This window comes from Triturus cristatus, chromosome 2_1 (genome assembly GCF_964204655.1).
Source record: "Triturus cristatus chromosome 2_1, aTriCri1.1, whole genome shotgun sequence".
Lineage (NCBI taxonomy): Eukaryota > Metazoa > Chordata > Amphibia > Caudata > Salamandridae > Triturus > Triturus cristatus.
Window position 1 is genome coordinate 421,388,578 of NC_140581.1, and position 14,823 is coordinate 421,403,400.

General features: G+C 52.1%; 1 protein-coding gene across 1 annotated transcript in view; it reads left to right on the plus strand.

The window, feature by feature from the left end:
- Nucleotides 1-14,823, plus strand: part of PPWD1 (peptidylprolyl isomerase domain and WD repeat containing 1) — a 416,345-nt gene that overhangs the window by 283,779 nt on the left and 117,743 nt on the right. Inside the window, exon 8 of the mRNA XM_085631724.1 lies at nucleotides 2,837-3,018. Coding sequence (XP_085487850.1) covers nucleotides 2,837-3,018 — 182 coding nt within the window. The remainder of the gene's footprint in view (nucleotides 1-2,836; nucleotides 3,019-14,823) is intronic.

The window sequence follows — 14,823 nt, forward strand, 5'->3', positions numbered from 1 at the left end:
TGCGACTCCGTTCGGTAATTTGAGGTACTCTGGCACTAGGTTTTAATAAAGTTGGGCATGTTATTTGCCTACTCGCGACTTAATTGAGTGTACTGTTCCAGGCTAGATATGGTGGATTAGGGTCGTCGTGTACTCACTATTTAATCATGGGATATTGACTTTCACCACCCTTTGCGCTAGTTATGGATGTGTATCGTTTTCGATTTAGATCAGTAATGTGTAGTAAGTGGCAGGTTTGCCACTCTGAGATGGCGGCCAAAATTTCTCCGCGGTCGAATTTGCGACATGTTCTTGCGACAAGTTGTTTATAAAGCAGGATGTCCGGCATACAAGCGACCAGCTGTTATGGAGGACATTTCCGGCATCAGTGTTTGAAGTTTTAGGTAAGAACCACACGGTACGATGAGCGAATGTGGCAGCGTAAATGGTTTTAAACTATTAGGTGTGTTGATACTAGTCTCATCTTATTTGACAGAGAACGGAAGTTCTTTGAACAGCGATTGCGCTGAGTAGAGTACGGCAACTGCAATTTCATTTAGGTATTTAAACGTTTGATGAGCGTGTTTTTTGCCCTTTTTCCGTATTGTCTAGCGAGTCTGACATTGATTGACCTCTTTATCCAGAAACCAGTGATCACTCTTCTCGATGTCTGAAGTTTGGATACTTCTTAATATCTATGGCGACAAGAAGGTACTTTTAGTGTGTTACCGTTATTAAGGTGATGGGTGCTTTCCCAGCGTTTTCAACTTTCTATTCATGCATGAATCTACTCTGGTATTGAGCACAGGTTACAGTGTTGAATGCACACTACAAGACTGCATGCGTATTCTGTGATTCTAACGCATTTGGTTTATAAAGGAACACATGCCCCACATATGCTTTTAAGAGACACCAATTAAAAATCATAGAAGCATGTAAACAGTTTTATAATGAGCAACCATTGTTAAATTCACCGTTTGTTGCGAGCTAACTACTTTGCGCTATCTATTGCATCGGTTATGTATATAGTTACAGTCCATTTATTCTTGAACAGGTTATCCCCCTGACGAAGGGACCACCATCCCGAAATGCATTGGGCTCATATTAACCTTTTGTTGATACTTGTATGGAATGAGAAATTGTACATGTATTGTGTATAAAATTGATTTTTCTTGCCAAACCAATAATGAATTCGTTGTGTGATGTAATATATACACACATTTACATATGAATAGAAACATGAGTAAACAATGAAGATTACATTCTTTGATGGGAAAAACATATAAACTGCAGGCAAACTTATTGATTATAAATCAGAGGCTTTTTCACCCGAATCAGATGTGCACTCTCTAGTCCAAGATATCTTGTGAACTTGGCCCCCCTTTTCTTTTTTTTCTTTTATTTTACCATACTAACAGTATTTTTAGCTTTTTTATCTTCTAATTGTAGCGCAAAATCTGTGTTTTAGGACACTATAGTTTGAATAAATATTCTAAACTTCCTTCGTGTCTCTTGTGGACGAGTATGAATGAGAGCGAAAGTGTGTCCTGTTACCGCAGTCCCTGAGAGAATTGAGAGTGTTGTGTTCTAGGGTGCCAATTTACTTTTTTCTCTGGTAAGGTTAGGAGGGCAAGTGAGGCACTATAGCTAGTCTGACTCAGGCTCATAGGTACTAAGGTGGTATGGTGACTGAGAGCCTAAACGCAGATGTTCTTTGAGCCCAAGCATAGTTCTATTCCTGAGCAGAACCCCTGTAACACAAGAAGAACAGGTACTTCAGCCTACCGTAGGATTAGGTATTATGAACAATTTAATAATTTCCCTCTCTACACCGTATCCTTATTGTTGTAATGTATTAGATTGGAGACTGTGCAGTGGCAATACCACTTCATCTCTTTTTGTGTTGCCATATGCAATTTATTGCTTGGTCACAGAAAGTTGCATCCCATAACAGGCACCAGACCTGAAGCATCCATCAAATGTTTGCTAGGAGTAATCCCCAAACTGAAGAAAGGCAAAATGAGGTACAAATTTGTAGTTTAATGGACACTTGAGGTAAAACGCTGGCTCTCCATTCACTGACTGTATCCCTGCATTTTAACAAGACAAGCATGGCAAAGGGATTCGATAGAAGAAACACATATCAGGAAATTATCCAAGATCCTCCAGAGTCTAGACCTCTGTGAACTGCATGGCTCAGATGACAGTTTGGAAAGAGTGGGGTAGGTGGATCTGTCATGATGCTGCTGAGGAATCATGTGCCACCGTTTGCCGTTACAGGGGTTACATATGGTTAAGTGTTTTAGAAACAATTGGCTTTATCTAAAAGGATATCTCACCTCCTCCCCTACTTTATGTAATTGTGACTGAGTTTGTTCTACTTGAAATTGTGTTAATAAGTATACAACTTGTATCATTTTGAAAATTATTTAGAAAAAACTAATCTGGGAATCTCAATGCAAGTTGGTCCCTAATGTGAAGAAGCATCTGAAATGTATGTTTAAGTATTTAACTCATGGGATTAATTAAAGCATGCACATCTATAATTCACCATGGAGCGAGGTCTGCTACTCTCCTATTTTGCTCATTGCATAGTCTCCTAGCATTAATGCTCTTTAAGTTGTACATCACTTTTTCTTTGATTTCACCCAGCTTGATGTTGCCTGTAGCCTGAAACTTTAGAATGATGAGTAACTTTTGCGGACTTGTTTACTACAGTGTTCGTACGTTACGAATTGCTGCACTTTTCACCTTTGAGTGTTTAGAGAAACAGAATCCTGCAGTCTTGTAATTCATCAAAGAATTGCATTCAACTATGTTGACTGTTGTGCTCAAATATGATTGTTTCTGGTTTTAGTTTTCCAAGCGGGAACCCGAAGACACAAAGAGCGCCGACTCTGATCGAGATGTATTTAATGAGAAACCATCAAAAGAAGAGGTTATGGCCGCCACGCAAGCAGAAGGTCCCAAGAGGGTTTCTGACAGTGCCATTGTCCATACTAGTATGGGAGATGTCCATGTCAAACTGTTCCCCGTCGAGTAAGTACTTTATTTGGTGGACTTGAGTTGCTTGGTTTCTTTAACCTTGTTGCATCAAGCCTTTTCGTACATATACACTTGAGTGTTTAAAATATTGTGAGCTAGAGACTCCTATGTGAAAGAACTACTGGCTTTCTTCATCCCTTGACTGCCTATAGAGCTCCAGAGTCTCCACATTTGTGTGAGCTGACTGGGTGCACACGAGCACTGCAACTGTACCCCACTGTTGTTCAGTCATGTTCACAGGTCCTATACTTTATTACAAAACTTTTTACTTGTTTCCATGCCTCTGTTTTTCAATGGTGTAGGGAACAGTGTCTTCGGCCTTTCTCTTATACATGCTTTACAAAGGCTGAAGAGAGGCTCCTCTCCTTACCACAAACAAACTATGTAATGTTCATGCTATAGTTAACTTTTTTAAACCACTGAAAATACCCCAAGAACCGCATCATTAATTTGAGAGATTGTCAATTGACAGTCAGTTGCATGCATCCAGCCAAGTGTTTTGTTGAGTGTGATAACCCCTTACATGCATAATAGCACTGCCTTCGTGCTAATAGGTATTGTTAACCACATGCTAGGTAAACTATATATTACAAAGTGTTGACACAGTTGTGACTCTGTACCGCTGATGTGATATCAGTGTAGATGATCCAATCTATGTGTTAAGGGATGATACTGGGAAGCTTTAGGAATTCAGTAGTTGGGACATAAATATTTCAAATCGGCTCATACTAGGCAAGAAGAGAGCAGCAGCTGAAATACTGCAGCCCGATTCACAAAGAAATGTTGTACATTTACTGCCTTAGATCTAATCCTAGGTTTACAGTGGTAGTGTACCATTACGCAGTTGATAAACTTTTTGTGCCTGCAAAGTAGTATGTTGATTCTTGACTGGCCATTTTCAGTTGCAAACCTAGGTTCTGGATTGTAGGATCTTCGTAAGAATCGCATGCTTTAGAACAGGGGTACTCACAAACTTTCTCTCAGGGGCCAAATTTACAGTGTGGTTTGTGGCCGAGGGCCGCACCGGTGGGGCGGGGTCAGTGGGGGGGGGGGGCGGGGCTAGAGCAAAAAAAAAACTGTGACCATGAGGTTGAACACAGGCTCCTGCAGCAGACGCCTTCGTCCACTGAGACACCAGACCCGGCATTCACACATCTCTATCTATCTATCTATCTATCTAGCTCTGTCTCCCTCCCTCTATCACTCTCCCTCTATCACTCCCTCTCCCTGTCTCCCTCCCTCTCCCTCTCTCTCTTCCTCTATCTCTCTCTCTCTCCCTCTGCCTCACTCACTGCATTTGTCTACCTCCCTCTCTGTCTCCCTCCCTCCCCCTGTCTGTCAAGGGGACAAAAGTGAGCCCAGCCGCAGGAACAGCAGGATGGCAAGAAAGCAACAGGACAAGGTGGGCAGCCGAGGTGGATTCTAGTTAATACATGCCGATGTTTATAGATAAAGGGCATTAAAAGCGCTGGCAAACATCCGCACAAATTAAGCCCTGGAAGACTTTGTCATGTCCGTCATATCTTTCAGACAGTGGCACAGGGAAAAGCCGGCTGTCGATAGGTGCACTAATGCTACGCGGCATATGAAGTGGTGTACAGCCAGTGCGCACCCTGAGTGTGTGCACCTTCAGGAGTAGGACACAACGTTCCCCGGGACCTGCAGGCATCCCTCTGCAGGCTAATGCTTTTGTACTCAGGAATCCCTCTCGCCTTCTCAATGTGCTGCCTGGACCTCTGCATTGACGGAGAGACCAGCAACTACAGTCTGTTGCTGCTGCGCTGTCCTCAGCAGAGGTGCACCTGCCCTGGAGAGAAGGCATATTTTTGCGATATTGCACACAGATGCTGTCTGCACCAGGCCAACCCAAATGAGAGCCTGAGGTTCTATAAATATGGCTCCTAGTGTTATTTTTTTTGCACGCTTTGTTAAATGCAGGTCCAAAGACTTTCCCTTTCATTTATATTCTTTCTTTCTTTCCCTTTTTAAAGATAACATTTATATTTCACTTTCCTGTCAATAAAAAAATGTAACTGTCTTCAGCTGTTGCATCAAAATTGCCTCTGATGTTGAAACCCTGTTTCCTATCATAGGTGCTTCACAGACGAACGCATGTGCGGTGTGTTGCGTGGGTGTGCCACGACAGATTCCACATTCAAAGGGCTGAGCTCAGGGTGGGGACTGAGAAGGGTTTAGGCGACCTGGACAGCAGCACCTTGATGGACTAGGTGTGCAGTTTCCTCTTTTGACAGGTGAATAGTCAGCGAGCTGTGGTACGGCAGGCGAGCGCTCTGCACCCACATGCATACACATAGTAGTGCCCGGTTCTTTTGAGCAGACTCCATGTGTGCTCCAGCCAGCCCAAAGTTGTACACCCCTTCCCTCCTCCCCCGTACCGCCCCCCCCGGCCCCGTGTCCATCACCTCAACCCGCGCTGAGTCAGCTTCCCTGGAACACACACAGCCGCCGCACCCAAGTACTTCACATGTCTTTTAAAGACCATTCACTTGTTAATGAGGCTTTGTTGTATTTCATCTCTTCTTAGCGCCCCTGCATCTCCACTCACTCAGAGGGGAGATGCAGGGGCGCTAAGAATAGGTGAAATACAATAAAGCCTTATTAAAAAGTGAATGGCTTTTAAAAGAATCACCCGGCCCGGCCCCCATAGCTTCACGCTGCTGCAACCGGCGGTGCTTGCACAGGTACGATGTCTGCAAGGTCCGCGGGCCGCCAAGGAAGGCTTGCCGGGTCGCTGGCGGCCCGCGGGCTGTACTATGAGTATCCCTGCTTTAGAATAAGTCTTGCAACATGAAGGGACCGTGAAACATTTTATATCCATTTGTATCAGAAAGGATGAATAGTCCAGCATATTACCGAATTACGACTTGCTGTCGAATGTTGTGACTTTGAGTAGTGTTGTGACATGAAACGGCACAACGTTGAGTGAGGGCATCACGTCCAATTTTGAGACCTGGACCGCTTAGACTTCAAAGATTTGTCTGACACAAGATGGAAGTTGTATTTAATGTTAAAAAGTTGGCTCAAAATCTTTTGCCAAAGTCGATAATAAGTTTCTCAGAGGAAATCCTCTGGAGAAAATGGAGAAAAAACACCCAGAGTGTTCCGGAATCCTATTCCCATGAACCTCTAAAAAGAACGTACTGGCAGTTTATTTCCAGTACTAGGCATCGTGGGAGATGGAAGCCCAAGGAGTGTCAAAATGGCAGCGCGCCTTGCTAGAGCTTCTAATGTTAAAGCTCATCTAATTTTTATAAACATTTTATGGTTTAAATCTCTTTATTGGAATTTCAATAATCATATACAAAACATTCTCACAGCCACAATCATCCTATCGTTTAACATTGCAAAATCTATGATCCATAGAGGACAAACTTGGTCCGACTGTGCTGTGAGGGTCTATGCCAATGAGGATGGACCACATTTATACCATAAAGAGCAAAGAGGGTCCCAATACAACCGAAGTATCCCAAAAAACCTACCCATTCCCCATCCCACCCCCCACCCGTGTCCCACGTCCACCACCTAAGCTTTGTACGCTCTGCCTAACCTCCAGGTCTATGTCATATGTTGCGCATCCGAGAGGCACAATAAGCGGAGATATTGGGGACAGGTGACTTCCCGGAATTCAGAAGCCAAGATGGACAGAAAGAGTTGCCAGAGTTCTAAATATTTAGATCCCTCCCCTGCCATAGTCAGTGTTAACTTCTCCACACCAAGCACGTGCCACAGACGATATAACCAGCCTGTGAAGGTTGGGATGTGGGCGGTACGCCAGTGTGTAAGTATGTTTTGCATTGCTGTGCCCAACGCAATCGCCATCTGGCGGCCTCTGTGGGAACGTAATGGGTAAGTCAAAGAATTTGGAAGGCCTAGAAGGACATATGTAGGAAGTCGTGGGATTTCTGTATCAAAATGTTTATCAATTTTGTCCAATACTTGTTTCCAATGGGGCTGAAGGTGGACGCACTCCCACAGTAGGTGCACTAATGTTCCCACTTGCTCACAACCCCGCCAACACGTTGCTGCTCTAGTGTGGTCCATAGCATGGATGCGTTCCGGGGTACAATACCAGAATGTAGCTGTCTTTGTAAGGGTTTTGGTGAGTCCTGTGTGATAAGCGGAGTGACGTGCTCTATAGTATATGCCCTCCCACTCTTTATGATTGAGAGTCCTACTTAGTTCCCTCTCCCAACGTGCACGACCGGAGCTGTAAGTGTGAGCGAATCTGGCCTGTAGCATCTTGTATAAGTCAGAAATAAGCTTTGTCTGTTTTGCGTGTAATAAGCCAGTGTTCATAGGGAAGAAGGTGTCTGTCAGCCATGGGTCGGACCTGATCACTGAGCGCCCAATGTCGCGCCTGCAGATATCGAAGTCACTCCTCCTCGGGCATTCCATAATCTTGTTTAAATTGGGAGAAAGGGAGAACTCCCTCTGAATTATACATAGGATAAAGGAATCGACACCCAGAGGGTCGCCATCTCGCAAAAGCTACCGCGTCCATACCTGGGGTGAAATCAGGATTGTCCATCAGTGGAGTGAGTGGAGACGGGAAAGTAGTGAATTCATGCTTGATGCATGTCTGGTCCTAAATCTCCATTGGGACTCGCCTAATAAATGAAGCGTATAAATTAGGGGGTCTGTGCTGTTTGCGGAGGAATGGTATTTCCTGCAAGGGTCTAGCAGTGACCGCTTGATCTTGGAATAACCAGTGTTTCTCTGATTCCCACCGACTCCACTCCATCAGCAAGCGTAACTGTGCGTCCTGGAAATAGAGTTGCAGATCAAGGAGTCCAAGACCTCCCCCTTCTGGGGGGGGGCGTCGTCAGCCTCCATTTTAGACAGGGTTTCCGACCATTCCAGATGAACTGAGCCAATTCCGATTGCGTTTGCTTAATCCAACCCGAGGGTGGCCTAAGGGGAATGGTCTGAAACAGATAAAGAATCTGCGGAAGAATGGTCATCTTAACTGCGGCTACTTTACCTAGTAGCGAGAGAGGGTAGTGCCTCCAGCGCCCCATTTCCCGACTGATTTTCTGTCGTAGCAGGGTGTAATTAATGATAACCATGTTCTGAAGGGAGACGGCTAATCGAATCCCCAGATACGGGATCGAGTCTTCCGCCCATTGAATGGGAAATAAGCTTTGCAAGTATTCCCGAGTAGGTTGTGCTAGAGACAAATCCAGAGCAACCAACTTGTCCATGTTCACTTTGAACCCAGTGGTGCGCGCAAAAAGATCTAAATCTTCTAAGCACGCTGGCAGCGCTTCCCATGGGTTAGATAATGAAATCAAAACATCATCCACATAGAGACTAATTGTATGAACGCAGCCCCCAATTTTGATCCCCGTAACCAACGGGTTAAGTCGCATCTTTTTGGCTAGAGGCTCCCTATACAGGGCGAAAAGGAGGGGAGACAAGGGGCACCCCTGCCTCGTGCCTCTCTCAATAATGAACCTGGAGATGTGTGCCCATTAACCCGGACTGTAGCCATCGGGAACTTATAGCAGTTCAAGACATATGTGCGGAATTTCACGCCCGGCCCCACTCTTTCCAGCACTCGCTCCAGGTAGGGCCAATGGATCCTATCGAACGCTTTTTCCGCATCAAAAGCTAGAATCAGGGGGGCGTGGCCAAGCCGAGCATGGAGTAGGACGCGAGCTGTCGGGGCTCCGGGCTGCCGCCGGCTAAAACAAGCTTCGTAAAGCACCTTTGACTGCCGGTACACAGCTTCCCCTGGTGCGAGAGGCCATCGGAGCTGGAGGGGGCTGCCGCTGCCTGGTGTGCCGGGCCCGGGGAGCACGACTGGCGACATCGGAGGCCGGACACTGGGGGCTCCCGGGCACAGAAGAGACGGCCGCCATCTTGCGCGCCCTGCGCCGGTGAACGCTGCTGGGTCCCGCGGACCACCCGATAGCTGGAGCCCGCTGCGAGGCCGTCCGAGAGGCCGTCTGGCCGGCCTGAGGCGATTGGAGGCGGCGGAGAGCGGGGGCCGAGACCCCCTGGTGCCGGTCGAGGACAGCGGAGCTGGGGTGTCTGCCCCGGCGGGCGAGGCCGCCATTTTGGGACCCTGCACCGCTGAAGCTGCGGCCGCTGCCTGCGAGCGCCGGATCCTGCTGCGCTGGACTGCGCCCGAGGTGAGGAGGTCGGCGGGAGGCATCGGCCCGCGGGGCGGTTCACCCTGGTTGGGTAAAGCCTGTAGCCGCGGAGGGTGCCCTGACAGTGGTGGTCCCGGACGCTGGGGGGCTCCTGAGAGCGCTGTCCGTGTGGTGGCGACGGCTGCGGTGGGGGCGCTTGAAGGCCTAGAGCGGAGGAGGTCGCTGCGGCCCTGGATCTGAGCTTTGGACTGGAGGCGGCTGGGCTGGCTGGACCTTGCGGGCGGCGGCTGTGGGCCTGGAGGCTGGACCGAGCCATGGATATTAGCTCGCCCCTCCTGCTGGACTCGACAGAGGAGCGGGGCTGAGGGGTGCGGTGGCAGCGGGACCCGGGACGGTGGGACTGCTTGGCTACCGGCCCCCCCCAGGTGGTTGCTGAGCTGCGAGGACAGCGCGCTTTCCTGGAGCGCCGGACGCCGTGCTGCTTGCTCCCTGTGTGAGTGGGGAGGGCCCTGAGTCGGACTCTGGTGGGCCCGGCGACCTGGTGGCCTCCGTACCCTGAAGACGACGCGTTTCGGCGTGGGCCGCGAGGCCTTGGTTACCTACTGCACCTGAGGCACGTCCGCGGCGGCGCTGCGACAGGCCCGCGACCTGGGGAGTGGAGCAGCCCTACGCTGGACGTGACTCGACCTGGCCTGTACACCCTTCGGCGCGGGCTGGCCCCCCAGGGGCGCTGAGTGGACGAGCCGTCCTGTGGCTGGGGTCTCCCTGTAGAGGCGGCGTATACCGGCACGATGACGCGCACCAAGTCAGGAAAGGACCCATCGGCGCCCGCGAAAGATGCCACAGTAAAGGACCTTTGGAGTAAGCCTGGAGGGGCGCCGACGGGCTCGCAGGCGGTTGGAGCCGGTGGATCGGCGGAGCCAGTGACACAGTCCTTCATGGCGGTCTTCATGCAGGACCTCAAGTCCGAAATCGGCTCGCTGCGCACGGAGGTCCAGGCTTGCGTCAAGGAGCTCCGGAAAGATGTGGGGGAGCTGGGGGACAGGGTCGACGACATGGAGAAAACCCTGGACGCCCGCTCGGAGGATCAGGAGCGCCTGTGGCAGAGGATAGCGGCCCTGGAGGAGCAGAATGTGGAGCTGCAGATCAGGCAGGAGGACTTGGAAAATAGGGGGCGCCGCAATAACATCCGCATTAGGGGCGTCCCGATTGGCGCGGAGGGGACGGATATCATGACCTTCGTGGCGGACCTCCTGCATGAACTCCGGGGGGACGACGATGCTTCTCCACCGGCTTTGGACAGGGCCCATAGAGTGTCGGGCCCACCCGGAAGGCCAGGTTTGATTCCCGATATCCTGACGAGGGTCCACTTCTTTGTCGAAAAAGAGGCCATTATCAAGGCGACAAGAGACAGGACGGACATCAAATTCAACGGGGCCCCGATACAGCTATTCCAGGACCTGGCTCCCACGACCCTCCGGCGCAGGCGGGCCTTCCGACCGGTTACGGACAAGTTGCGAGACCTCAACATTCGATATCAATGGGGACACCCCTTCGCCCTCATCTTCAACTGGGAGTCCAGACGACGGGTGCTGCGGTCCTACAGGGAAGCCGCGCAGCTACTCCAGATCCCGGACTCCCCTCCGGCCAGCCCGGTGCGCGGTGCCGCGGGGCCTCGAGCCTCGCTTAAGCCTAGCTGGTCCAGGGTGCGCCGGGCGGGGCGCTCTCCTTCCCCTGCCGCTAGTCGCTCCTCGAAGGACAAGCAAGACATCATACGCCACATTCGGTCGCTGGAGGCCGGAACCTCGCCGGCGGGGTCACAGGAGCCTGCTCCCTAGTAGCCTTCCGGGCATGCGATTTGGGCTCCTTCTCCCTTGGGTAACTGAGATGGCCCGCTTTGTGGCTCCCGGCTGCTGGTGCGGGAGGAGACGGCGGCCCTCTCGCTGTTGTCGCTGCTGCAGCTCCTGATGCCGGGCGGCGGCCCGGGGCTCCTTCGAACTTGGAGAATGGCGGTAGTGCCGACGGACCCCCACCACTATTCCTGGGAGAGTGACTTCTCTGGGATAACCTGTGCCGAAGTGCCTGGCCACTCCCTAGACTGGAATAGTCCTTGTTGGCCATGTTGGCCGTTTTGTGCCTCTAACTCTTTCGTTTATCTTTGTTTCTTTGCTTTCTTCCTCGTTCTTTCCTTACCCTCTGGCGGGGGGGCTCTGTGGGGGGGCTGGGGGTGGCCGGGGGGGATATCTGCACATGCTGACCCATGTCTGTGACTACTGTACCCTCCTGGAAGGTCGTCTCTTTGAACGTGCAGGGGCTTAACTCGCCTAGCAAACGCCATCAGATCTGGAGGTACCTGCTCCAACAGGGGGCAGACGTGGTATTCCTGCAGGAGACGCACCTTCTGCGGGTTGATGTGGGCCGTATGGCCCATCCGCGCTTCCCTCACAGATTTTGGGCCTCCGAGGCCACCAAGACAGCGGGGGTTGCTATTTTCTGCCGGGCGGGATTCTGTCACGGGGACACACAGGTGCGTAGAGACACTGCGGGCCGGGTCCTGAGGGTGGAGCTCACGAGGGGGCACCGTAGGCTCACGCTTTGCAATCTTTACGCCCCTAATCAGGGGCAGGATACCTTTTTGCGCGGGGTCATCCGGGAGTACCTCGACCCGGTGGATTCGGACCTCATAGTGGGGGGGGACTTCAACCTGGTTTGGGACGCGGAGTTAGACCGCTGTGGGGGAGGCTTCCGAGGCGTGGGGGCCCTGTCGGCTACTGTGAAAAAATCCCTTACTGCTCTGACCTTGGTGGATGTGTGGCGTTACCACTCCCCGGGGCTGAAAGACTTCACTTTTTACTCGCACGTCCACCGCTCCTACTCCCGCATCGACATGCTCTTTGTCTCCCACTCTTTGCTCTCTGACACTATATCGGTTTCGCACTCGAGCATCTCGGTCTCCGACCATGCCCATGTGGAGCTGCTACTCCACGAGCGCTCCACTCGCGCCCCCGGTCAGCGCCGCTGGCGGTTCCCAGATCACGCCCTACGGGACCCGAGAGACAGGGAGGAAATAAAGACGGCCATCTTAGACTACTTCGAGCACAACGAGTTGCCGGAGACCCCCCTCCCCCTCCTATGGGACGCTTTCAAGGCCACGATACGGGGTACCCTCACGGCTATCTCTGCCGCGCGGACACGGGAGGCCCAACTGTATGAAACCAGACTCACCCGCGAACTCCAGACGCTGGAGAAGATGGACCAGACCCGCCCTTCGGCGGCCCATAAGCGGCGCCTGGCGGTCCTTAGAGGTCAGCTACGGGCACACCGGACGAATAAGGCGGAACGGGCACTTCTTGCGCTCCGGCAGCGCTTTTACATCGGTGGGGATAAGGTGGGAAAGGTGCTGGCAAGGCGGCTGCGCGCTAGGACGGCAAAGGCCCACATTGCGAAGTTACAGGGAGGGGGAGGTACATGGGTGACCACCGAGGCGGCTAAACTTCGGGCGTTCCATGGATATTATTCCTCCCTGTACGAGAGAGAGCCGCCAGATCCTGCGCTGATCACAGAGACACTGGATAGTTGTGAATGGGAACCACTGAGTAAACACCACTCTGAGCTCCTAGAGGAGCCCATCACGCTGGAAGAAATAGCGGGAGCCCTGGGAGATCTTCCGCTTGGCAAGACACCTGGACCAGACGGGCTACCGGTGGCATTCTTCCGTGCCTTTCTGCCGCAGCTGCAACCCTACCTACACCGTCTCTTTAACTCCTTCGCGGATTCGGGGGGGCCGTCCCCGGACATGGCGATGGCCGAGATTGCCCTCATCCCAAAGCCAGGGAAAGACCACACCCTCTGCTCCTCATACCGGCCCATAGCCCTGTTGAACTCGGATCTTAAACTTTATACTAAAATCCTTGCCAAACGGCTTAGTGCTCCTCTCCCACACCTCGTGGACCCGGATCAGGTGGGGTTCATCCACCAACGCCAGGGGGCAGATAATGTTCGCCGCATTGCCCACATAGTGGGAAAGGCCAGGCATTGGGATATCCCGGCTTGCTTGTTGTCCCTAGACGCTGAAAAAGCGTTCGACCGGGTGGATTGGGAGTTCCTTCGAGCAGTTCTGCGGAAAGTAGGGATTGGACCCAAAATGGAGGCACGCATCATGGCCCCATACGCTGCCCCGGCAGCCCGGGTGCGCGTGAATGGCCAACTCACACAGCCTTTCCCCATCTGCAGGGGCACGCGGCAGGGTTGCCCCCTATCGCCTCTGCTTTTCGCCCTGGTGGTAGAACCCTTAGCTATTCTCATTCGCCAGTCGCCGGACATCAAGGGTATCTCCCTTCGGGGACGTGACCATAAAGTTGCGCTCTTCGCTGACGACCTCCTCCTCACGCTGTCTTCGCCCTCAGCCTCGCTCCCAGCTGCGCACTCGTTGCTGCATACCTATGAGCGGGCCTCCGGGCTTAAAATTAACCACGCCAAGTCTTGGGTGCTCAATCTCACGATCCCGGAGACGGAGGCAGCGACGTTGCGGACGAGCACCCCATATCAATGGGCGAGCGACTCCGTGAGATACCTTGGTCTCAACCTGACGCCGGACCTAGCCACCTGGACGCAGGCCAATTGGCAGGAGTGCAGGCGCTCTGTCCTAGACGACTTGCGCGCCTGGAAGGCACTGCCGCTTTCCTGGCTTGGTCGCCTCAACGCGATTAAGATGTCCGTGCTGCCAAAGATTCTCTACTTGTTTCAGACCCTGCCGACCCCCATCCCGGAACATTACATCCAGGGGCTACAACGGGATTTGATCTCCTTTATTTGGGGAGGTAAGAAGCCGCGATTCTCTAACAAAATATTAAAGCTTCCTCGGGATAGAGGCGGCCTTGCTTGTCCCAATCTACTTGAGTACTACTGGGCGTCACACCTCCGTTATGTCCTGGAGTGGGGGGCGTGGGAAAGCGAGAAAATCTGGTTCCACATGGACAGGGCAGTTACCTGTCGCCCGATTTGGGATCACGCTTGGCTGCCCCGGGCGGCGCGTCACCGTAGTGCGTACATGGCGATCCCCACTAGGACGGTCTTAGAGATTTGGGATAAAGTGGCGGTCCGCAGGGGCCTCACCACCTTCCCCTCACCGCACACCCCTCTAGCTCGCAATCCCCAGTTCCCGCCGGCCTGCTGCGCGCCATACTTCGAGAACTGGACGGAGAGTGGCTGCCGGACGATCCGAGACCTCTTCGAGGGAGGGACCTTCAAATCCTTCCAGCAATGTCAAAGGGACTTTGGGCTGGCAGACGGGGACAAGTTCCAATACGCTCAGCTTCGGCATTGGGTGCAGGGCTCTTCGCTGATGCAGGCGGCCACGAGACCTCTCACCCAGTTTGAACACTTGGCGCGTACGTTTGGCTCATACAAGGGCCTAGTCTCTCGAGTCTATAAAGTGCTTCAACATTCTCAGCGGCCAGGCCTACACCCGTACCAAGAGCACTGGCAGAATCTTTCGGGCTCCGAGATTAATCCCGCCCAATGGACGAGGCTCTGGAGCGATATCCCCAAAACCTTCCGCAGCATTCCCCAACAGGAATCGGCCTACAAGGTGATGACCCAGTGGTACTACACCCCTGTCCGATTGCAGAAGATGTTCCCCAAGGTGTCCCCGCTGTGCTGGCGCTGTGCTCAAGCACCAGGA